The 24,617-nt window shown below is 45.0% G+C and overlaps 2 protein-coding genes across 5 annotated transcripts in view; one reads left to right on the forward strand and one right to left on the reverse strand.

Annotated features, from left to right (window-relative positions):
* LOC131204184 (AFG2-interacting ribosome maturation factor-like) overlaps positions 1-7,749 on the forward strand; it is a 41,620-nt gene extending 33,871 nt beyond the window's left edge. Inside the window, exon 6 of one of the 4 annotated variants that reach the window (XM_058195122.1) lies at positions 228-2,211. In XM_058195122.1, coding sequence (XP_058051105.1) covers positions 228-432 — 205 coding nt within the window. In that variant the 3' untranslated portion in view covers positions 433-2,211. Of the gene's footprint in view, positions 1-227; positions 2,212-6,518 lie in introns of those variants that run through there. The other 3 variants (XM_058195123.1, XM_058195124.1, XM_058195127.1) reach the window with 3 other exon arrangements.
* Positions 4,053-13,263, reverse strand: LOC131204183 (mothers against decapentaplegic homolog 9-like). The gene is made up of 5 exons (XM_058195121.1): positions 12,701-13,263; positions 11,455-11,997; positions 9,236-9,496; positions 7,953-8,084; positions 4,053-5,923 (listed from the first exon to the last, which is right to left on the reverse strand). Exons 2-5 carry the CDS (start codon positions 11,864-11,866, stop codon positions 5,337-5,339), a joined length of 1,392 nt encoding a protein of 463 aa, XP_058051104.1. The 5' UTR covers positions 11,867-11,997; positions 12,701-13,263; the 3' UTR covers positions 4,053-5,336.
* Positions 13,264-24,617: the final 11,354 nt, after the last annotated feature.

Here is a 24,617-nt window from a genome sequence, read left to right on the forward strand (position 1 = left end):
AAAAGATTCCTGTGAATAGGCTGTTAGCAATAAATCAGTTTAACTGAACCTTCACATATGGGCTTGGCCTTTAGCACCTGACAGTTTGACTGCTTTGCCTTGTTCTTAATCATCATAACATTGACTAATTAGTTATTAATTTGCTTTTGATGCCAACTGTAATCCAATCTAATTTTAAGTGTTTTGCCAGTCTTGTTTATTGGTTGTTCTGGTTCTGCCTCTTTCAGAGTGTGGCCTATGCATGCTGTGCAAGGACTTCATCAACTCCTTGTCTGCTCCCAGGATGCATGCTTCTATTTTCACCAAGCAGGTGAGACTAGAGTACAGAATCATCCTGTCTGTTGGATGACTCTGACAGTGAGGGGAGCCATGAAGACTGCTTGTTTCTTGATGGAGGAGGAAGAGGAGTCATGTTTTTCAAAACAGTGCTGAGCAAACCCTTGGTTAACTAGGCCTGAAAAGAAGACCTCCCAGGTCCCTTTCATCCCTAGGGTTCTAAGTTCTATGAAAAGCCCTTGGGGACCAGAAAGCAGAAGAACAGTATAGAAAGGCCCAGATCCCACCTTTGCTGGAGAGGCTGTGCTGGTCTTCCTTCCCTCATCTTTAAAATATATGCCAGAATGGAAAACTTCATTCAAAAGAGGAAGTAAGAGCTCTTTCTGAATTAAAATGCTGAACTTACATAAACACATACATGTACACAAAATGCTATCAGCCAAAAGAATATAATCATTTATAACAGCAATGAAACCACCAGCAACATTCCTAACCTTGACTATTTGGAGAAAAATTATCTGAGCTTAGTGGGCCTCACTCCCAAGAAAAGAGGTGCAAGACTGCAGCCTTTAGAAATGGTTTTAGCTCAGGTCTAGTTCTGAGACTCCCAAAAAGTTCAAGGAGCATGGGATATGGATTTTACGCTTAGGGCTGTTCTAATTTTGCACACCATCTTGAAGAAATAATGGCTAATATACCACAATCATACCTAAGGGAGTTGGAAGACTGGAAGACTGCTCTTGAGAAGGGCCTGGGAAAGGTAAAACATATATTCTGTGGCCAGCAAGACCAACTGAAAGCCCATCTGAAAATTGCCATTACTGGAACTGGAAGGGCAGCCAGAGGAGCAGTCCAGGGCCTGGATGGTTCATTTGGAATAATCTTGGACATAAATTGGAAATTTTTGTTCCCTCTTGTTAGAAATCACTCGTAATTGAAGTCGCTAGTGGTAAGACAGTGCCACAAATTTCACAGAGTTGTGATGATTTTTCACTTCTTGTTTATGGCGAAATATGAAGATAACAAAACTTAGCACATCTCATCCTTTTAAAACGTCCTTGTAACAAAGAGGCCAGTCCCACTTTTTCAGCTTTATCACCCAAGACAAAGAAAGTTCTTACTTTAATAAAGCTCATCTGGATAAAGCACATCTTGGTGAGCTCAGAGACTGCCTCGAAACCATAGTTAACTGACTGGGAAAGCAGCTGTGCAAAGAGCAGGTGGTTGAAAATCTTCAGGTTGTATCCACTGGGGATTTTGCAGACGGTGCTTGGGTGGAAGCCGCGCTCATGGTTGGCATTCAAGCTCTGGACAAAAATGCTGCAGTCGCTCAAACACTCAACGAAGACCTCTCCCCCTACATAATACAGGTGGACACCTTCAGGAGAGAAGAGGGACCAAGAAGGATGTCATCCAACACAGATCGAAGCAAAAAGACTCTTGTTCTAAACTACTTCATGATACACTAAGATTGGGGTATTGTTGCATGATGGACAGAATCAGTTGGCAAGACAAGCAGACTCGGCAGTCCCAATGCTAAAGACACCATTTTTGCTGTGTGGCAGTCTTTTCAGGATTCCGGTCAGGACTGGCATCCTGCTACGCTATGTGTTGCCTGCTTTCAGCCTGCCATGCTTAAAGGGGAGGGAGAGCTGGAGGGTGGAATTAAGGGGAGGGTTAGCATGAGAAGAATCAAAACTAAGCATTGGACCATCCCGATAGCCACTGGCCGTTCCAAGGTCACACTAAGGAATGCAGAACCATCCAGCCCGCAAAGACAGGGACTGGTACCCAAACAATTTGTTAGCACTAGATAACCATGGGGAAAGGTGGGAACAAGGGGATGTTAACTGTATGCTTTGGGTGTGAAAACCTCAGATCCAACTTTATTTCTTCTGTTACCACTTAGCTTTAATAAAGTGTACTTTTGCCTGACTTTCTGTTCTAACTGACCAAGTTGGTCACTTCTATGGAGAGCAAAACACTCCATTTAGCTTCCATGCTTTTGACATGGAGCCCATTTTTATCCGGGCAAACTCTTGTCAACTGGGCTTGCTCAACATTCTGGGGGGTTAAGACTTTGCTGGCCAGACCACCTTTACTCTCTGTCCCTTCCCCAAGGGTGGCAATCATAGTTTCTCTCCTGCTCAGACATCCCACCTTTTCTTCCATGTACATCAATCTATTAGAAATATTGCTAATATTGTGAGATCCTTCATAAAAAGCCAAGCCAGTCACAATTTCACTGATTTTCTTGCAGCCCAAAGAAAAGCTTTTTGTAAGCCATTGAGGATGCCCTCCCTGAACAGATACTACACTTAGACTCAGGCTGGCATGTGAGATGGTATGCCAGGAAAGAGGACTACCAGATGTACAATTGGTTCTACCCAGGGATGAAATCTAAATTTTTTTGCCACCAGTTCTGTGGGTGTGGCCTGGTGGGCATGTGACTGGATGGGTGTGGCCAACATGACATCACTCATGTCTTTCTCTCTCTCTCTCTCTCTCTCTTTCTTTCTTTCACTCTCTCTCTCACACACACAAACACACATACACCTGGTTTGAGCAGCAGCTGCTGCAGGAGAAGAAAGAAAGTGTTCCCTGTCATGGGCTGGATGCAGGCAGCGGGACCCGAGGCGGAGGGAAAGGCAAAGGGCCTGGGGGAATGCTGGGAAGGCAGCGTGTAAGGCAGTCAAGCAGGGCAGGGCTTCGGGGAAGGGAAAAGAAACACTCTCTTTTCTCATCTCCCCAAGAACTGAACGTTTTTTCAGCTGACTCAGAGCTCCCAGGCAGCCTGAAGGTCCTGCAATGAGGTGGCTCTGGGCTAATGCCATTGCGATCCTGACTGCAGCCTGGATCCTAGGCACTTTCTAATAAAAGTGGCAGGACAGCAAGCCTCATTCAGCCGCGTCCAGCTGGTTTCCCCGGCAGGATCAGTTGTTAAGACTGGGCAGAGAAGAGAAGAGTCCAGCAAAGTTGAGCTCCATAAAGAAGAGAGGACCAAAAAAAAAGAGAGAGGACCGTCCCCTTTCTCGTAAGTGTGGCTTTCCCCTCTTGGTCTCCCGGTGCCCACCAATGGGTTGGCGATTCCTGCAGCTGCCTTATTGCAGAACCAGATGCTGCGCAGGCGTGGGGAGGTCGTGTGGGGGGGAGGAAAGAAAGGAAGCAAGCGGAGGTCTGGAAGCGTCAGCTAAGTTTGCAGGGAGATTGGCCGAGTGGATGCTGCTGACGAGGAAAAAGAGATGGAGTGGTAAAGCGGTGGGGGGCGGGAAGCTTACTCCCTTCCCGAAGCCCTGCCATGCTTGACTGCCTTCCACGGGGGCTTCCGCTTTCCTGCCTTCGCAAGCTGGCCACTGGGATGCCGGGAAGGCAGGCAAGCAAGCATGGCAGGACTGTGGGCCATGGATCGGTTCGGGGGCGTGGCCAGCCAGCCATTGCTCCCAGTTCGGCGAACCAGACCCAGTCTTCGCTACCTACTCTCCCGATCCGGTCGGATCCGGTAGCATTTCACTCCTGGTTCTACCTCTAGCCTAACCTCTTTTGTTCTACTGCTAACTGAAAGGGCTTTCTCTGTATTAACAGTAAAGCTTTCAGAGTCCAGCCATGGATTTTGCTAAGGATTTGTGCCTCCCTTAAACTTTCCACATGTAGATCTACCACAGCTGGAAGCAGTTTGGTTAATCCACCCTTGAAGCAGGATCAGACCTCACTTGTGTTTGGTACGAAACTGCCAGGATATTTCCAGGCTGTATACTAAAGTGGGACAAATAATAACAGTTCTATAACGACAATATTAAACCATATATATTTTGTTACTCAGAAAATTACTGTATAGGTAATCTTCAACTTGGGACCAAAATTTTCATTGTAAGTCATCCTGGTCATAAAGTGAATATAACATAATGTAACATGAATGAACGATAAATTTTAAAATTATATTGACTTTCTCTTATATTTCATATTTTTTATGTTGTCAAATAGAAAGGCTGTGCATTCATTCTTATAACTACTTAAAAAATAAAAATTAACAAATAATAATGTTTACATTTTAGGAACAGACTTCCTAAATCATGAACAGGGCTTAGGAACAGGGTTCCTGAATCATAGGGCTGGAAATAATCTTGGAGATCTTGTAACCCAACTCCCTTCCCAAGACAGGAGACCTTATCCCATCCTGGACAAATGGCTGTGCAATCTTTTCTTGAAAACCTCCCGTGATGGAGCATCTACAACTCTGGAAGGCAAGCTGTCCATTGGCTAATTGTTCTATCAGGAAATTTCTCCTTAATTCCAGGTCAAATCTTCAACTGATAAGTTTCCATTCATTGCTTCTTGTCTTATCCTCAGGTGCTTTGGAGAATAAATCCATGCCCTCTTCCCTGGAACAGCCTTTCAAGTATTGGAGGACTGCCATCACGTCTCCCTTAAACCTTCTCTTGGTTAGGCTAAAAACACCTAGTTCTCTTAGTCTCCAGACCCCTTATCATTTTTGTTGCTTTTCTCTGCACTCTTTCTAGTCTCAGCATCTTTTTTATATCATGGTGACCAGAATTGGACACAGTATTCCAAGTGTGATCTCACCTGTGCAGAAAAAACCATTACAATCACCTGATATGATCTCGATGCTATCCCTCTTGATCCATCCTAGGACTGCATCGGCTTTTTGGTAGCCGCAGACACTGCTGGCACATACTTAAGTGTTCCATTAGGACTTCTGTATCTTTTTCTCCATTACTACTGCTGAGCCAGGTACCGCTATTCTATGCCTGTGCATTTGGTTTTTCCTGCCTAAGTGCAGGACCTTATTTTTCTCACCATTGAACTGACAGGGCCAAATGCTCAAGTCAAGATTCCTCTGAATCTTGAGTCTATCTTCCAAACTGTTGGCAATTCCCTCTCCTCCCCCCCAAGTTTGGTGTCATCTTTAAATCTGATGAGTTCCCCTTTTGTCCTGTTGTCTAGATCATTTATGAAGATGTTAAAGAGCACAAGGCCCAAGACAAAACATTGAGGTACCCCACTGCATGTTTCCCTCCATATAGATATAGTTCCAGCGAGGACTACATGTTGATGCATTTGCTCAGCCAGCTGTGAATCCAACTGATGGTGGTACTGTCTATCCCACATTGTTCTGTCTTATCAAGAAATAGGCTGTGGTCTACTTTGTCAAATGCCTTACTAAAATCCAAGTATACTATATCCACAGCATTTCCTTGATGCATTGATTCAATCGCTTTATCAAAGAAGGCCACAAAGCTTGTTTGGCATGATCTGGTTTTAATAACCATATGCTGGCTTCTAATGATTACCCGTTTCCCTTCTAGATGTTCATAAATCCACTGCTTGATTATCTTTTCCAGGATTTTCCCAGGTATTGATGTCAAGTTTTGAACTGAACCATTTCCCAGCAGTGTTTCTTTGCAATTACCTTTTCCGATGTGGTTTCGGGTGTTTTCTATGGAATAATTCCTGTTAATATTGGAGAGCAATCCAAGGCAGAAGCGGTCGTTGTTTGAAGGATCTGTAAAGCCATCTATTAGTATACTTCGAGAAAAGGCCTGAAAAGTCTCTCCTACTCTCTTATTGAGTTCGTAATAGGCAATTGAGCACCACTGATCTGGTTCCTCATAGCTCACAGGTTGGACATCTGGAAGAAGGTTTCACAGGTGTATGTAGATAGAAATGCAATAATACCAATGTGATTTGTTTAATATTCAAATACTCTCTTCACATACACATTTAAAGAGCTGGCATTGCCAGAATAGAAAAGAGATATACAGGTAGGCCTTGATTTATGAGCACAATTGGGACTGAGAGTTTCATTGCTAAGCAATATGATCCTTAATGAGTCACACTTGCCTCATGATTTATAATCTCCCTCCCCCCCCCCCCCCGGATATTAAGCAAATCACTGAAGTTGTTTAGTGAATCATTCAGTTGTTAAGCAAATTTGGCTTCCCTTATTGATTTTGTCAGAAGCCCTCTAGGAAAGTTGCAAATGGTGATCATGTGACCCTGGGATGGTGCAACTGTCATAGATACATGCTGGTAGCCAACTGCCCTAATTCTGATCAAGTGACCATGGGGATGCTGCAATGGTCGTAAGTGCAGGGACCAGTCATAAAACATTTTTTTCAGTTGTTAAATAAATGGTCGTAAGTTGAGAACTACTAGAAAGGACAATGAAAATGCAATAAAAATTAGTGTGTTGTGTCAATTAATGTAATTACTGTATTTTTCAGACTATAAGATGCTCCGGACTATAGGACGCACCTAGCTTTTGGGGAGGAAAACAAGAAAAAAAAATCTGTCTCTGCCTCCCAGCAATTTGCCTCCGTGCAGCAAACAGCAAACAGCCTGGTCAGCTTATGACTGTATGACTGTAACTTTGTTGCTGGTATCCTTATGATTTATATTGGTATTGATTGTTTCCTGATTGCTTATTTGTACCCTATGACTATCATTAAGTGTTGTAAGTGTTGTACCTTGATGAAGGTATCTTTTCCTTTATGTACACTGAGAGCATATGCACCAAGACAAATTCCTTTTTTTTTTTTAATTTACATTTATATCCCGCCCTTCTCCGAAGACTCAGGGCGGCTTACAGTGTATAAGGCAATAGTCTCATTCTATTTGTATATTTACAAAGTCAACTTATTGCCCCCCCAACAATCTGGGTCACAATTGGCCAATAAAAAAATTCTATTCTGTTCTGTTCTGTTCTATTCTCATCTCAAAGGGCTTTTCTGAACTTAGAACGGCGCAGGAAACAATGAACTATGAGCCTTTTAGTATAAAATAAGGCAAGCAACTAAGTAGTAATGTTTTTCCTTCCACAAGACTAGAAACTCTGGGTCATAGTCAGGAATGAATGGCAAATATTTTTATTTCTACGATGCATAATTAAATGCTGGCCTTTCTTGTTATCAAATGAAGCCACTCTCTTCAACAACACCAGCAATAATCAAACGAAGTTAAGCCTATTCTGGTTTCAGTCTATTAAATAGAACTATTTTGGCTAAGAGCCCTTTGGAGGAAAATCCAACCATTCATGGGCTCACTAGCAAATCTTTACCTACGGCAGGGGTTGGTAACCCAGGGCTCTCTTTTATCCCTCTCATCCCTCTGCTGCGGGATGAGAAGCAGCCGCTGCCACATCTGGCTCCCTCCTCTCATCCCTCTGCTGCGGAGAGAAGCAGCCGCTGCCGCTGCTGCCTCCGTGGCCTGCCCGTTGCTCTCAGAGAGAGAGAGAGAGAGAGAGAGAGAGAGAGAGGGAGGCAGACACAGAGAGGGATATACAGAGAGAGACAGACACAGAGAGAGAGACAGAGAGTGAGAGAGTGAGAGGGGGAAAAAGGTGAACAACACACCTGAGGCTGGGTGTGGCAAGAGGTGGCTGGAAGGGAAGGGGTGAGACAGGGCCAGGTGGAGCAAATAATTTAACAACTGATTCTCTGACCTAATGACCGGCTGGGTAGGCGTGGCGGGGGAGGGGGGCTCATGTAAGTGGGTGGGACTGAGTGATGTCAAGTTGGCCACGCCCACCCAGGCACACTGGTTGTTAAATCATTGGCTCCCAGTGTTTTCTTTTCTGTGGGAAACAGGTCCAAATGGCTCCTTGATTGTTTAAGGTTGCAGACCCCTGCCCTAGGGGAAAAGCACAAGTCTTGACATACCTCCAGGTTCTCCAGCTTTACCTCCACTGGGCAATGGTGGTGTTGATGAACTGCCTGGGACTTCCTGTGCAGGGCATTCATTGGGCTTTCGTGGCATCTCTTTGGCATTAGAAGGCGGAAGAGATGTGGCAGCTGAAAAGAGAAAGCTATTTCATGACCAGCTTGCAATTACTGCAGGTTCTAGTCCCACCAGGCCCAAGGTTGACTCAGCCTTCCATCCTTTATAAGGTAGGTAAAATGAGGACCCAGATTGTTGGGGGGGCAATAAGTTGACTTTGTATATAAATATACAAATAGAATGAGACTATTGCCTTACACAATGTAAGCCGCCCTGAGTCTTCGGAGAAGGGCGGGATATAAATGTAAATAAATAAAAAAATTATAAATAAAATATATAAATAAAAAGAAATGACCTCAGAGACCATAGATATTTACTAAGCAAATGGGATTGCATTCAGTCAGGTGCTTGCCAATGTCTTGTCATGCATACAAAACTCAGAGGCCAGATTCTCTATTGTGTTTTTTTTTTAATTTCCAAGAACAACATTGTATTAATGCTTCCCTTGATTATATGAATAAATCAACTTAATGTATGCCCTGATTTTGACAGGAGCTCAGGAAAGCACACATGCTATTTTTTCATACCACAAAAATAATCTTGTGAGTTAGACTGGGCTGAGCAAGTGGCCCAAAGTCAACCAGCACTTCTGTGCATAGGAGAATATCTGCTTGCTCTGTTTAACACTTTCATCAATTATTCCTTTTTGCTATTATTGCTTTTATAATGCTGTGTTGCAACCTGTCCAGAAGCTTCAGGGCTGATTGAGCTATTAAAAAACTGTAAAATAAATAAATAAATAAAAAATACGCCATTCTCCAACCCAAATTCACAAAAGTAATACAGCTGCTACAACAGAATTGCATGAATTTGTAGGTAGCACCGAATAGCAATAGCATTTAGACTTATATACTGCTTCACGGTGCTTTATAGCCCTAAACGATTTAGAGTTTCAGCCTATTGCCCCCAACAATCTGGGTCCTCATTTTACCGACCTTAGAAGAATGGAAGGCCGAGTCAACCTTGAGCCTGGTGAGATTCGAACTGCCAAATTGCAGTCAGCGGCAGTCAGCAGAAGTAGCCTGCAATACTGCATTCTAACCACTGCACCACCATGGCTCATTATGTTAATTCTTGCAGTTTATTGGTGCCAAATTCTGCATTTTCTAAAGAGAGTTTGCAATTGATTCAGTCCCACTGAGCGTTCAGGTACTGTTTTGCATACCTGTGAGCTCAGAAGGCCTTTCCGGGGCAGCTGCACTTCCTGGGGTCACCGAATAGCCCATGCTGCTTGTTGATGCAGTGTGCATATTGTGAGATGCTGGGAAAGGGGTGCAGGGAGGCTGCATTGCAGAGTGAAGATCAGGATGAGTTGCACTGTTGGACATCTGTTGCTCACTCTCAAGAGACACATTTTGGAAGGGGGTAAGGAGACTGAACTGTGAGTTGAATTCACTTTGTCTTGGAACCAACACTGGAGGCAACACTACAACAGAAGTTTTGAAAGTAGAAAGAAGCTCTTTGGTGTTAGGCATTCATATAGATTAGATATAAACAGATTATAGATATATAAATTAGATAGAAGATAGATGAGAGTGAGAGAGATTACAATGCTAGATAAATTGAAATGGTAGAAATGAGAAACAGACAGATTGAAAGAGACAGATAGATATAGAATATAAAATATACAGATTATATTGATTAGATAGATAGACATGATACATTGACATGATACATAGGTATTAGATTGCTAAATAGGTGATAAAAGATTGATGATTGAGATGGTAGATGATAGAAAGGTAAAAATTATTGATATATGACAGAGACAGGTGAGAGATAGATGATAGATAGATACATGATAGATAACAATGACAGATGATGGATGGATGGATATATATGCTTGTGTGTGTGTGTGTGTGTGTATGTGGTTGCATCTTGATTGGTAGATGAAGTGGGTGTTTGCAACCATACAGCCAACCAACTCGCTCACAGCAACACTCCCCACCTTGATCAATCTGTAAACACCCACTCCATCTACCAATCAAGATGCAACCACACAGCCAACCAACCTGCTCACAGCAACACTCCCCACCTCCCCACTAGTATTTATAGAGAGACGGCAGCTCCGACCACACTTTGCTCACAGAAGCACAAAGCTGAAAGCACCAGCCTGAAGATGATGAGTGAGACCTCATCGAAACGTCGCCAAGATACTCTCAACCTTACACGGGAAAAGACCCGAATATGCCAAGACCTACATATATATATGTGTGTGTGTGTGTGTGTATACATACATACAAATATATATACACATATACATATACATATACATATACAGACAGACAGACAGACAGATAGATAGATAGATCTCAAATGTGGGCAAATGATGACAAAAGGTAAAGAGTTAAAGAATCTGCATGGACTTGTCCAGGCACTCACCCTGAATCAAGAATGACTTGATTGCCAAAAACAATCAAGTTAAGGATGAAATGGTGCTGAATTATTGCTCTATCATCTAATCTAGAGTTCTCTGTTGGTGATTTCAATTGCATCTTTCCTGCATAACATTCAGTGTGTCCTAAGAAGGGAGTGAAAGGGACTTCACTATTTCAGCACCTTGGACAAGCACAAAACACAGGGGGAGGCACCAAGGGCACACAATTACAAGATTTTGAGTATCTGCTTTGCTAGTTCCCAATGGTCAGAGTGTCGCATCATAATGGGTTTTTAAAAGCACACAACTTTTTGTTTTTTATTTTCATACCTGGCAGACAGCAGGCCAATTTACATGATCAAACAAGCAGGTTAAATATGATTGTAGAATTCACTTAAGGCTAAGCTGCTGTTGAACCATTTGCTGAACAAATTCTTGTTTGTACCATTAAAATTCACCTGCAGTTATTAAAAAAATGCTTTGCAAAATTATCTGATTAAATGTAAAGAATTCACTGTCTAAAGGAACACTGATTTAATATAAATATATCACTTATTATTGCTACAGTATTTCTGCCATTTCATCCATGATACTGAAAACTCACTCTCATAAAATATAAACAGCTACATAAAATAGCCTACAAAAGGTCAAATCACAGCAGCCAAACAGGAGAGAGAGACAATCTAGTCTGGGACTATTGGGGGGGTGAGTTATTACCATTGCCAGCACGCTTGCAGTAACAATGATCTGGTCCCAGGAACAAATTGTACCCCTTTGCATGCCTGTTGTCAAGACATGCTCATTCCTATTACTAAGAATAGTGTCTGAATCCCTCCTGTCTTTTCTTCTCTGGGTCTTGGTGACCTAACCCTAACTAAAAGTTTGCCTATTGGATCTTTGATCTCTTTCTTCCAATCAAAACGTCTTTTTAGCTCCCTTTTTTGCAGATAGAATAATTATCCAACCAAGGCAGGGCTGTCCTGTCCTAAACATGCAGCTGACTGAATCACCTGGGGCTTCCACCCTTTGATAATGGTAAGGGTTGATGCAGACATCCTTTTGCTTAGAACCAAAGGGGAATTCACAGCAGGCTAGAGGTTTCAATTCATGCTGAGACTGCAGGTCAGGCCAGCGCCATACACGGCAGTAGATGACATGCGGGTATCCTTTGCGGTGGAAGACCTGCATCCTCCCATCCAAAGAGTGGGGGATAGTCACACACTTGCTGGGCTGCCCAGGACAGCTGAGGGCTCTTTCCAGTTCCTGCAAGGCACCCCTTCTCTTCATCAGCTTCTTCACCAAGGAATCCACTGCCATTTCAGCCCACTTTTCCTCCTCGTCTCCTTGCTTCCAGCCCAACAGCCTCTTCACAGCAGGGCCAGTAAAGGAGAACAGAGAGGTAAAACAGCTGTTGGAATGCATGAGGACTAAGTAGATCTTCAGTGGTCTAATTTCTTCTTCAATGAAGAACTTCGGTAATAGAAGAGTTGCTTCTTCAAAATCAGATGGGATTTTGCTGGATACGTCCAAGTGTCTTCAAGTAGAGACAAGTTCTACAACAGAGGAAAATTAATGTCATGTTTCTCTTTTGAGTTTGTCATCTCAATTTTTAATCAGTATCACAGATTTTCAATCACCAAGAGTAAGACGGCAGTTGCTGCAAAACATATATGTGTCCATTATATAAATTACAATAATTATAACTCTGTATTTTCTCACAAAATATTTTTTTTTGAAAATCTAGGAAATACTTTTCAATAAAGTTGGAAGAATCCTTTTTTCTGATATTTCTTATCCAGGAAATGATGAATTAAAAATATATAGCATAACTTTCTATTGATATTATTTTCATATTTTGGAAGCAATTACCATTCTCTGCACATTAGATATGAGACTTTATGGGGATGCGTAATATTTACCAAAATGCCAGCAAGATTCAAATTGCAACCAGCAAAACAGGTTCAGTCCACCGTGGTAGGTGGCTATAAGGTAAAGGTAAAGGTTCCCCTTGCACATATGTGATATCATTTCCGACTCTAGGGGGTGGTGCTCATCTCCGTTTCAAAGCCAAAGAGCCAGCGCTGTCCGAAGACTGTCCGTGGTCATGTGGCCGGCATGACTCAACGCCAAAGGCGCACGGAACGCTACCTTCCATTACCTTCCGACCAAAAGTGGTCCCTATTTTTCTACTTGTATTTTTTATGTGCTTTCGAACTGCTAGGTTGGCAGAAGCTGGGACAAGTAACGGGAGCTCACCCTGTTTATGCGGCACTAGGTATTCAAACCGCTGAACTGCCGATCTTTCGATTGCCAAGCTCAGTGTGTTAGCCACTGAGCTACCACTTCTCATTAACCTATATATATTATATATATTAATATATCACTGCTATATTATGAGATTTCAAAAAATCAAAATGATAGTGGCTGATGCTCCTTCTTTAATGTGATCAACTGATTCGTTGATAAAGTATATTCCTCCTCTTCCTCCAACTCCTCCTCCTCTACATTGGGAGGATGTCCAGGTTAGTAGAGCCTCTGGCAGCCTCTTCAGTGGAAGTACAAGCAAGATTCCACTCATTTCTGTGATCAAAGTGCTGAAATTCACCCTGCAGACAAACACAATTCTGCAGGTTGGGTATGCGATCATGTATCACCGCAATCAATCCATATGAACAAATTCAAATATCAATGCACGGTACTGTAATTGTGAAAGAAACAGAAAGAATGTCAAAGGCCATGTTTGCATTTATGGGAGAGCCAATCAAATATAAGAAAACTATTATTTTAGAATGTGGACAAGGTATCCCAAAGGTGCTCTTTTCCTCTAAAGACAACTGGATTCTTGATTTTTCTTGAAGATGTTTTACTTTTCATCCAAGAAGCTTCTTCAATTCTATTAATTGGTGGGGAATGGAAGGTATTTATAGTCTTTACGGTCAACCACTTAGAACTGAAGAAGCTTATTGGATGAGAAGTGAAATGTCTTCAAGAAAAATCAAGACAGTCCAGTTGCTTTTAGAAGAAAAAAAGCACCTTTGGGACAGCCATGATCTGGATGACTGAGAACTTCCATAGATATGTGGACAAAATATACGTCAAAACTTGCTGTTGTAGGAAAAAAGTGACTACAGGCCCGTCGTCCTTTCACCAGTGGAAAGAATATTTGCACTGGGTCATGTGGGTTCAGTCCTTAAACCAGATGTGACTCAGGATCAGCCATGTGGATCCAGGAAAAACAGAGAAGGCTGTCGTATCCCACTCCTCCGCTGACGGCCGGGTCAGGGAAATCCGAATCAGGCGTGCCTCTGCAGCTCTGCCAAAGTCCTAGCAAAGTCCTCAGGGCAGGCAGGAGACCAGAAAGTGACTTCAGCAAGATATGTTTAGACTTTGCCTGACTCAGAGAATGCCAGAAAGCAGATCCTTTATATAGGCCATGGGGTGTGGCTCCATGACTCAGCACTTATCCAGGCCTGCCCCTCCCTTCCTTCTGTTGCCTCCGCCTATCAAGTCTTCTGACGCGAGGGTCACTCCAGTCTGCAGCTGTTGGTAATTGACCTCCCTCAGGCTCACATGCTGTGGAGGAGGGGGAGGGGTCTAGTTGCTCCGTTTGCCTGGGCATGGAGCCAGAGCTGGGGGCTGGAGATACTTCCTCCACTTCAGCCTGTCTGGGCATGGAGCCAGGGCTGGGGCCGGGAGGCATACTAGGACATTCCTCCGTGTTCGGAAGCAGATAAGAAGGCCCCGGCTGTGGTGAGATCGGACGAGACACAACAAAGGCTTCAGGAGTGACTGACTTGAGGCTCCAGAGGCAAGAGAAAAGCAGTTGAAATAAAGACAAAGTAGGTGAATCACAGGTTTTTTGTTTGCAAATGCATTTTCCTGGACCACATGCACAGCATGGAAAATATGTTCTGCTTTAACCAACAATCCAGCCAAGTGGTTTTCGTCTGCATCAAGCGTCTCTCGCTCTTTCCACTTCGTCAGGTTCCATCTTTAGTACAGGTAGTCCTCAACTTACAACAGGTCATTTAGTGACTGTTCAAAGTTACAACGGCACTGAAAAAAGTGACATGACCATTTTTCACAGTTACCACCCATGATCAAGGGATCAAAATTCAGATGCTTGGCAACTGTTTCATACTTATGACCATTGCTGTGTCCCAAGGTCATGTGATCTCTTTTGGGGAACTTCTGACAAGCAAAGTCAATGGGGCAGCCAGATTCACTTAACAACCATGTTACTAACAACCTCAGTGGTTTACTTAACAACTGTGGCAAGAAAGGTAGTAAAACAGGGCAAAACTCACTTAACAAATGTCTCAACAACATAAATTTTGGCCTCAATTATAGTCGTAAGTGGAGGACTACCTGTACAAGGACTAGTTCTGGGCATCAGAGGGAAAATTACAGGTTTGCAATGGACTCTCTTAACCTTGAACGCAAATGCTGACCTCATTGTTGCAAAAGCTTTTTGGTCCTAGAAGCTCAAAGTGCAAGAAAAATGTTCAATGCAAAATAAAGTTTCAGATATCACGGAAAGGGGATGAGCACATAAAGGCTGAAATGCACAAGTGCTTCGCCTCATTTCCTATCAGGGACATGAGAAAAATTAGGTTTTGCAACGCTGAAGTAATTCGCGGTTCAACCACGCCCAAGAGACTTCCAAAACCAAAGAATTATGGTTCATCCCGCAATTTAAGTTGTGCAGAATCGTCTTGCTGTTTTAACTACAACTTTGAGGAGAGTTTGAAACTGATAGCAACTTATGGTGAAGAAACCTGGGTCGCTTTGCTTTTGAGGCTCCACCAATTCCGGCCAACAGCGGGAGTTTCTCCAGTTACACCGTTACGCGCGAGGGGCTCTTCCCAAACAGTTTACACGGCGCCTTAGCTGGACCTGCTAAACCGGCGGCTGCAGCGAAATCCCAGGTCGCAATCTCTGAACGACCAGAAGCTCCGGACGGCCGGATCTGGCCCTTCAGCCCTCCCCTCCCCACCCCTCCATCGAGCGCCTCCGCCGCCTCACGCGCTCCCCGGCCCGCGCCCCTCCCCGCAGACCTGGACAGGGTTACTTGCAAAATTACGCTTCATTCCCTAAACCATAGTTATGGAAATCATCGCTCTGTGCAAGGTGAACTTAGTTAGAGCTGCTTTAGGGTGTGAGGTGCGGCTTATTTTTTTTTCTTCTTTTACTGCCATCTGCCAATTTCTGCTCATTTTGCAGGAATTTGTGCTGAGTTTGTTTTAACGTGCCCGGTCACAAGTACTATGCAAAAGGGGTGCATTTGCGACACCGCCCATGCAGGGACACCCGCGTGTAGGGAACAAGACTTCAGAACGCTGAGCTCCATTTGATCGCCTCGAGGAGGAGTTGCCTTCCGGGCAGAGAGGCCAATGCAGAAGTTTTAAGTGAGCAGGAGCGTCGTCTCCTCTTGCGATAAGGGTGGAAAGGGCGTGCTGAAGCTGAATTTCCTAAGCCAGGGGTCTCCAACCTTGGCAACTTTAAGCCTGGAGGACTTCAACTCCCAGAATGCCCCAGCCAGCTTTGCTTGCTGGGGAATTCTGGGAGTTGAAATCCTCCAGGCTTAAAGTTGTCAAGGTTGGAGACCCCTGTCCTAAGCAGAGGGTTAGAGTAAGGGCTCCGCTCACTTGTGCGTCGGATTCTCCCTTTCCAAAGATCTGGAACGGAGGGTCCAAAGCAGGAAGGCAAGCAAGGACTTTGAGAAGGGTTGGACTTGGGAGGTCGTAATTCAAGTCCGATTTGGTACCAAATTCCCCACCTATTCCCACAGGGGTCCTGAAATATTTCTCCACAAAGGACTTGTTAAGTTCGGGAAGTAACGAGGCTGGAGACCAGGGTAGTGACAACAGCTCTTTAATATAGGGTGAACCCAGCAACAGGCTGGGGGAAAAACCTCTCCTTTTATACAGTTCTGCAGGAGGCTTCGTCCAATCAGCAACGTGCTGATTTCCCGCTCAAATATTTAAAGGTACAACTGTTAATACATAACACTCCTCCCCTCCCAGAAAACACTTTGTCTCTATTTACATATTTATTTACATGTTATTTTTCGACGTAGTCACGCAAATAACCTGGGCGTCTCCTAGTTCTTTCTGACCTGCGCGGTTCAGTTCTGGTTGGTGTTTTGAGCTGGTCGGAGGGGCTGTTTTCTCCTCCCAGCTCTTTCTCTGAGCCATCGGGCTCCGGATTATTGGCCGACTTTTTTTCTTGGCCATCCGCCTTGGATTAATTTTGGAATTTTCCTGCTGCTTCCCTCGGGACCTGATGGCGTCGCTGGAACTCTGGGACCTCAGCTAAGTCTTGCGCCTCCCCGGTCATTGTCAGCTGTGGATTCAAAGTGGTATTGGTCATTACCTGTCTCTATTGGTTTGGTTTGGTCAGTTATTCGTTTCCTTAACTGATCTATGTGGCGCCCACACTCGGTTGTCTGGTAGCTCTACCACGTACGATTTTGGGCCTGTTATCTTTGTTACTTGTCCTGCGACCAACTAGGGCCGTCCCCATAGTTTCGGGCCCACACCCGTCGCCTATGCTCATTTCCTTGTCTTTTCTAGTTCCCCTTGTAACCCTCGGTGTGTAATGGGGTTCAAGCGTCAAGTGGGCACCGGAGTTTCCGCCCCATTAGCAATTCGGCTGGGCTTTTCCCAGTGGCTGTGCTTGGGGTTCTGTGCTGGACGGCTAGGAAAAAGTCTATTTTGTTTGCCAGTCACCTGGCTTGAGCCTGACAATGCCTCCTTAGCGCTCCGGACGGAACGCTCTGCAAGGCCATTCGACGCAGGGTGGAAAGGCGCAGAGAGGGCATGTCGGATGCCTTCCTCTGCCAGGTACTCTTCAAACTGGGCTGCCGTGAATTGGGGCCCATTGTCGGACACCAGAGTGTCCGGCAACCCGTGAGTTGCGAATAGGTGGCGCAGGGTTGCGATTACTGCTTCGGCCGTGGTGGACTTCATGAGTATGATCTCCAACCATTTGGAAAATGCGTCCACCACCACTAGGAACGTTTGGCCGTGAAAGGGGCCAGCAAAGTCAATGTGGATTCTTGACCAAGGCCCTTGGGGCTTTTCCCATTCTCTGACAGGGGCTGTTGGGGGTAGCGGTCTGGACTCTTGGCAAGCTTGGCATTTCCCTACCCTTTCGGCAATCTCTGCGTCCATGAGTGGCCACCATACATAGCTTCTGGCTAACCCCTTCATCCTTACGATGCCTGGGTGACCCTCGTGTAGGAGGTCCAATACCTTGCCCCTTAACTTAACAGGAATTATTACACGATCACCCCATAACAGGCACCCCCCTTGAGCCGAGAGCTCATCTCGCTTTTTAACAAATTCTTTGAACCGCTCGCCCGCGCAGCGGGCCACCCTCTCTGTACCCAACCGAGTACAGTCCTTAACACAATGTCCCGGTATGATGCCCGAGCCACTTCCTTTGATGTGACTGGGCCAGAGTCCAACGAGTCAATAAGGAGGATGGGTGTCCCGGAGTGGGGTCTTGATCGCCCCTGGCAGTGGGCATCGGCTCAAGCGTCTGCATGCCCCACTTCTTTCCTGGTCGATGCTGCAGCTTGCGAATAAGCGGCTAAGAATATAGTCCATCGGGTCAAGCGTGGCGAAAGTGCCACAGGCGTTGGCGGTCGCCAGCCAGTAATCCTAGTAGCGGTCTGTGGTCAGTCACGATTTCAAAATTCCGCCCAAAGACATACTCATGGAATTTTTGACCCTGATACAATGGCTAGTGCTTCTTTGTCTAATTGGCTGTAGTTCCTCTCTGGGAGGACATCGTTCTAGAGTAGAAGCTATAGGGGCTTCTGTGCCGTTTGAAGTCTATGGCTGAGTACAGCCCCACCCCATAAGGGGATGCATCGCAAACCAGCACTAGGGGTAGTGAGTCGTGATATTGGATGAGCAGGCTATCACTTGAGAGCAGGTTCTTTACTGCTTCAAAAGCCCTATTTTCTGACTTTCCCCAAGACCAAACAGTATTTTTCCTAAGAGCCTATGCAGCGGTTCCAAGAACGGTTGCTTTGTTCTTTAAAAGACCGCGTAAAATTAACCAATCCCAGGAATGCCTGCAGCTCTGCTTTGTTTTTGGGCGCTGGAGCCTTCCTAATTGCCTTAACCTTGCTCTCAGTAGGGTGAATTCTTCTTGTCTATCCGTAGCCCAAGAAATCGACGATTCGACCCTATCTGGCATTTATTTGTCTTGACTTTTAACCGCTGTCCGGAAAATGCTCAAGACCTTTCTTAACCGCCTCCCCAATTCCTCCATGTTTTCCCTGAAATTAGGACATCATCAAGTAGGGAACTACCCTGGGAGCCCTTGCAGTAGTCGCTCCATCAGGTTTTGAACAGCCCTGGTGCCACACTAACCCCAAATTGCAATCGGTGCACTTGAAGGCCCCCTGTGCCACAATCGCTTGGGCTTCGCCAGCGGGCGCTCACTGGCAGTTGTTGGTAGGCTTGGGCCAAGTCTAACTTTGCAAAGACTTGCCTTGCCCCAAAGAGTGCAATAAGTGTTGCACCACGGAACCGGTAGCGCTTTTCTGTAAGGCTTTGTTAAGCCGCCTTGTAGTCAGCGCAAATTTAATTGACCCGTCCGGTTTGATGGGGGTGACGATTGGCGTCTCCCACTTTGCGTGATCGACTGGCACCAAAATCCCCTGATTTATGAGCTTGTCCAGCTCCTTATCGATTTTTGGTTTTAGGGCAAAAGGGACTCTCCTCGCCTTAAGCCTAATGGGGGCTACCTGGGGGTCTAAGTTGAAGGAAATAGGGGTCCCCTTGTACTTGCCCAGGCAGTCCTTGAAGACATCTTCGAACTCGTTAAAGAGAATGTCTTTCAAATTGCAGTCACTTCTGTATATGCCAGTCACCCCATGCCCAGGGCACGAAACCAGTCTAGTCCCAACAGACTGGGCAGAGTTCCTTCGACGATCGTGATGGGCAGGGTCTTCTTGTGAGGGCCGTACTCGACTCGGACGGAGGTGGTCCTAACAGGGATGCGATTCCCTGGTAGTCGTGGACTCGTAGTCGTTGTGCTTGCAGGTGGCGCCGCGACGGACGGCAGTGACTTCGCCAAAGTGTCCCAGGACATGATGGTGATCGCTGATCCCGTGTCCACTTCAAGCCGGCACCGCACTCCCTCTATTTTTGGCTTGGTGAAGATCTTCTTCCACTTTGGTCGAGGCGCGCCTATGACCACAGTTGTTTGGTTGAATCCGCGCTTTTTGTTTGAGCCAATCGCGGGTCGCCTTGCCGATTCCGCCTGATTGGTCCTAGAAGCTCAAAGTGCAAGAAAAATGTTCAATGCAAAATAAAGTTTCAGATATCACGGAAAGGGGATGAGCACATAAAGGCTGAAATGCACAAGTGCTTCGCCTCATTTCCTATCAGGGACATGAGAAAAATCAGGTTTTGCAACGCTGAAGTAATTCGCGGTTCAACCACGCCCAAGAGACTTCCAAAACCAAAGAATTATGGTTCATCCCGCAATTTAAGTTGTGCAGAATCGTCTTGCTGTTTTAACTACAACTTTGAGGAGAGTTTGAAACTGATAGCAACTTATGGTGAAGAAACCTGGGTCGCTTTGCTTTTGAGGCTCCACCAATTCCGGCCAACAGCGGGAGTTTCTCCAGTTACACCGTTACGCGCGAGGGGCTCTTCCCAAACAGTTTACACGGCGCCTTAGCTGGACCTGCTAAACCGGCGGCTGCAGCGAAATCCCAGGTCGCAATCTCTGAACGACCAGAAGCTCCGGACGGCCGGATCTGGCCCTTCAGCCCTCCCCTCCCCACCCCTCCAACGAGCGCCTCCGCCGCCGCACGCGCTCCCCGGCCCGCGCCCCTCCCCGCAGACCTGGACAGGGTTACTTGCAAAATTACGCTTCATTCCCTAAACCATAGTTATGGAAATCATCGCTCTGTGCAAGGTGAACTTAGTTAGAGCTGCTTTAGGGTGTGAGGTGCGGCTTATTTTTTCTTCTTTACTGCCATCTGCCAATTTCTGCTCATTTTGCAGGAATTTGTGCTGAGTTTGTTTTAACGTGCCCGGTCACAAGTACTATGCAAAAGGGGTGCATTTGCGACACCGCCCATGCAGGGACACCCGCGTGTAGGGAACAAGACTTCAGAACGCTGAGCTCCATTTGATCGCCTCGAGGAGGAGTTGCCTTCCGGGCAGAGAGGCCAATGCAGAAGTTTTAAGTGAGCAGGAGCGTCGTCTCCTCTTGCCATAAGGGTGGAAAGGCGTGCTGAAGCTGAATTTCTAGGGGGTCTCCATTTGCAACTTTAAGCCTGAGGACTTCAACTCCCAGAATGCCCCAGCCAGCTTTGCTTGCTGGGGAATTCTGGGAGTTGAAATCCTCCAGGCTTAAAGTTGCCAAGATTGGAGACCCCTGTCCTAAGCAGAGGGTTAGAGTAAGGGCTCCGCTCACTTGTGCGTCGGATTCTCCCTTTCCAAAGATCTGGAATGGAGGGTCCAAAGCAGGAAGGCAAGCAAGGACTTTGAGAAGGGTTGGACTTGGGAGGTCGTAATTCAAGTCCGATTTGGTGCCAAATTCCCCACCTATTCCCACAGGGGTCCTGAAATATTTCTCCACAAAGGACTCTTGAGGGTTTGTTTTCCCCACTAACAGTTCTAGGGGATTGCAGCTCAGGTGCGCCGCAAAAGAAATGGTGCTCACTGCCAGGAAGTCACCCTTCAGCTGGGAAGAAGACCATCCTGAATCCCCTTTGGAAATGGAGCTTTTCCTAAACCTACTTTGATTCCTTTGAGAATGCAAAATTCCTTTGAGAATGCATCAACATAAATGGATGTTTATGGAATCAGTCGAAGGAGTGACTTTTAAAGCATGTTGTACCTATAAATGAATACAGACCTCATTTGCTCATTTTATTGCTGCTCAACAGTCACCTCCAACTGTGAGATGGGTGGCAAATAAATGTAATAATAAATAACTAAAAATTAATTTGGTCTTTTTTTAGACATTTTTCAGTGTCTTAATTCCAAGGTGAACCACAGCTTATTCTCTGTTCACGAATAACAGCTGATGTTCATTTGCCGATAAAGGATTGGATTTTTAAAAAAGAAAAAGGTTATTTCTCTCAAATTTTATTACATGACTCCATCTATGGTAGCATCTCAGAAAATGCCATTTTATTCAAATGAAGGTGAAACCATCAATGCAGGGATTATAAAATAAAAACAGGCAAGATTTCGTCTTTTAAGCTATTACCAAAATACATGCATTGCCTCTTTTAACAATCCTATAAAAGAAAAGTCAAGGACCATTTCATTATCCCGATTCTCCTTTGAAGTAGCTGAAAGCCAAACCCCAGCCTTCACAGAAGAGCACAGCATTTATTACATATCCTGCATGGAGCTCCTTCATGAATGGTATTTCAGCTGCTTTTCACACTCAGCCAAGTAATTTTGTTGCCCCTATTCAGGGGTAAAAGGGGACCCTGGGAATGTCAATGCTCACAAAGCTCTGGGATTATTTTGAAGTGGTGTGGCAGAATGACAAATTACAGCTGAGCTCCAAAAATCCTCCAGTCTGGTCAGCCTGCCCAAGCAATACAACAGTCAGGCCAATAATAACAATATTTACAATCTTTCAAATGAAAGGAAATATACGTTTCCCAGGCTAATTTAGGAAGCAATCTGGGTCAGTCACTAGGACCAGAGATTTAGTCCTCCAGGATGGGCTCCAGCACAAGTCCAAAAGCTCAGAAGCCTAAATCTCTGGTTATGACCAATGATGGATGGATAGAAAACTCAAATCAGAGGGAATTTACACAAAGCTAGGAAACCTGTACAAAGGAGCCTTCAATGATTATATTAAGTCAAAATGTGTGGTGAAACAGAAGCTGATGGGTTGGGCATACCACCTTTGGTAGAAGAGGATATTTGCAGCTCAGGGTGTTTGAAGGTTTCTGAGCTTGGTAGTTTTCTTGCAGACATTTCATTACCAAATTGGGTAACATCAGGACTAAGTTACCCAGTCTGGAAATGGAATGACTGCAAGGAAACAATAGATGATAAAGATACTGTTCACAAAATAGTCCATGCCAAGCCAGCTCTTTTGTAGACCCTAGAAAGCCACTGCAGTTGGGCTGCAATTATACAGAAGTAATGTTCAAAGGCCCATTTCTTTGCAAGGGAGAGTGAGAAGAGCTTTTTATGCTGCTGGAGAACAGTACAGGTGAAACTCAAAAAATTAGAATATTAGAATATCATGCGAAAGTTCATTTATTTTAGTAATGCAACTTAAAAGGTGAAACTAATATATGAGGTAGACTCATTACATGCAAAGCGAGATAGTTCACGCCTTGATTTGTCATAATTTTGATCATTATGGCTGACAGCTCATGAAAACCCCAAATTCACAATCTCAGAAAATTAGAATATTTATTTATTTATTTATTTATTGTACAGGCAAAATAAAACAAACAGTGCACTATATAATTTAAATGCAATTAAAAACTTATTTTAAAATTGGCCTGAAAATTAAAATATACAGTGAGCTAAAACCCCATTTAAAATTAGAATAAAAAGATGTGTCTTCAGTTCGCGACGGAATGTCCGAAGGTCAGGTATTTGGCGTAAACCCGGGGGAAGTTCGTTCCAGAGTGTGGGAGCCCCCACAGAGAAGGACCTTTTTGTGGATATCACTGAAATAAATGAAATAAATGAACTTTTGCATGATATTCTAATTTTTTGAGTTTCACCTGTATGGTGAAACTGTATGGTGTCATGCTAAGCATTCAGGCACTTACCAAGCCAGGCAGCTTTTCAAGCCATCCTTTCATCTGAACCTCCCTTTTCCTATGAGTTATGACATTATCGGTTTAGGGAGGGGAGCAGTGCATACCTGAAAGTGTTTGTACTACCACTGGAAGCTCTGGAAAAATTCTTAAGAAAAATCTAAGTCTACACATTGCAGAGAGTGGCCTGAAACAGCTCTTGGGCAGTTGCCTCACAGGCACTATTGAATAAAGAACTGTTAGAAATCACTCTGGCCTCGCCTCCATTCTTCACAGGGACCTGTGCTTCCTGCAACAGCCCGGGTCTTGCGAAAGGCTACCCCTCAAGTGGGCCTGTGCTTTTCCAAACAACTGATTCCAGCTGCGCTAAAATTGCCAGCTGTTTCGGCCACCGCCTCTGAGCCACCGTGCTCCAAACAAGGAGAGCTGCGAATATATACATGATCAATTGGCTGCAGGCTGGAAGGAATGCTTGGCTTGCATTGGCCTGGCCAGCACCTAGATTAAGCTGAAACCTGCCAAGGTGACTCCTTTCCTTGTGAATACTCCACAGGGAGGCAAGATTTGCAATTTCAGGATTGCACGAGACCCACCATTTATCTACCACAGCTTCCCGCCCACTGACAGTCGCGCTTGCAACCACTGCTCCTTTGTGAAAAGGGGCACAACTCGTGGCTATTGAGCTCAGGAGGGGAGTTTGAAGAGGGGAAGTTTAACTGGCAGGGGAAAGCTGGAAGCCAGCAGCCCATCGACGACAGCACCATCCGATTTCCCAGTCAATGGCAGCATTCCGCTCAACACGCATGGGAACAGTCACCTGGCCATCCCATTCATGTGCATTTTTACACGTGGATGTATTCCTTTCGTAGTAAGATCCCTGGGTGGAAAAGCATAGACTTTCTTGTAGTCACTTCCCAGAGGGTCCCCTTTATGAAAACCAAAGACTGTGGAGAATATCCGCAGCCATCAAAAGGAAAAAGCGATGGGTTTCTGCAAGGGTGTTGGTTGCGCAGAAAGACCACCTGAGAAAATGGAGCAAATCCACCCTCTAGTCTAGTGACTATCAGCATGAGCTGGGGAAAACAAAGTTTGTGTGCATGGCAGCTCAACCTTTGGATGTTGAGGGATTCCAGGCCGGATTTTGAAGCCGCTCGACTCCTTTGTAGTGCTCCGACTAGAGTACAACATGGCTTCTGGCCAACCTCTTCTGGAAACGCTTTTGAAAATCTGTGGTTTTTGAAAACATTTAGGCTCCCAGTAGGTGCCATCCTTGCAGAAAGTTTCCCAGAAGGAGATGGATGTGGGGTCCTTGGTTGTCTCAGAGCTTGGTGGTTTCCTTGCAGTCATTCCATTTCCAGACTGGGTAACTTAGTCCTGATGTTACCCAATTTG

This window comes from Ahaetulla prasina, chromosome 10, assembly GCF_028640845.1.
Source record: "Ahaetulla prasina isolate Xishuangbanna chromosome 10, ASM2864084v1, whole genome shotgun sequence".
NCBI classification, from domain to species: Eukaryota; Metazoa; Chordata; class Lepidosauria; order Squamata; family Colubridae; genus Ahaetulla; species Ahaetulla prasina.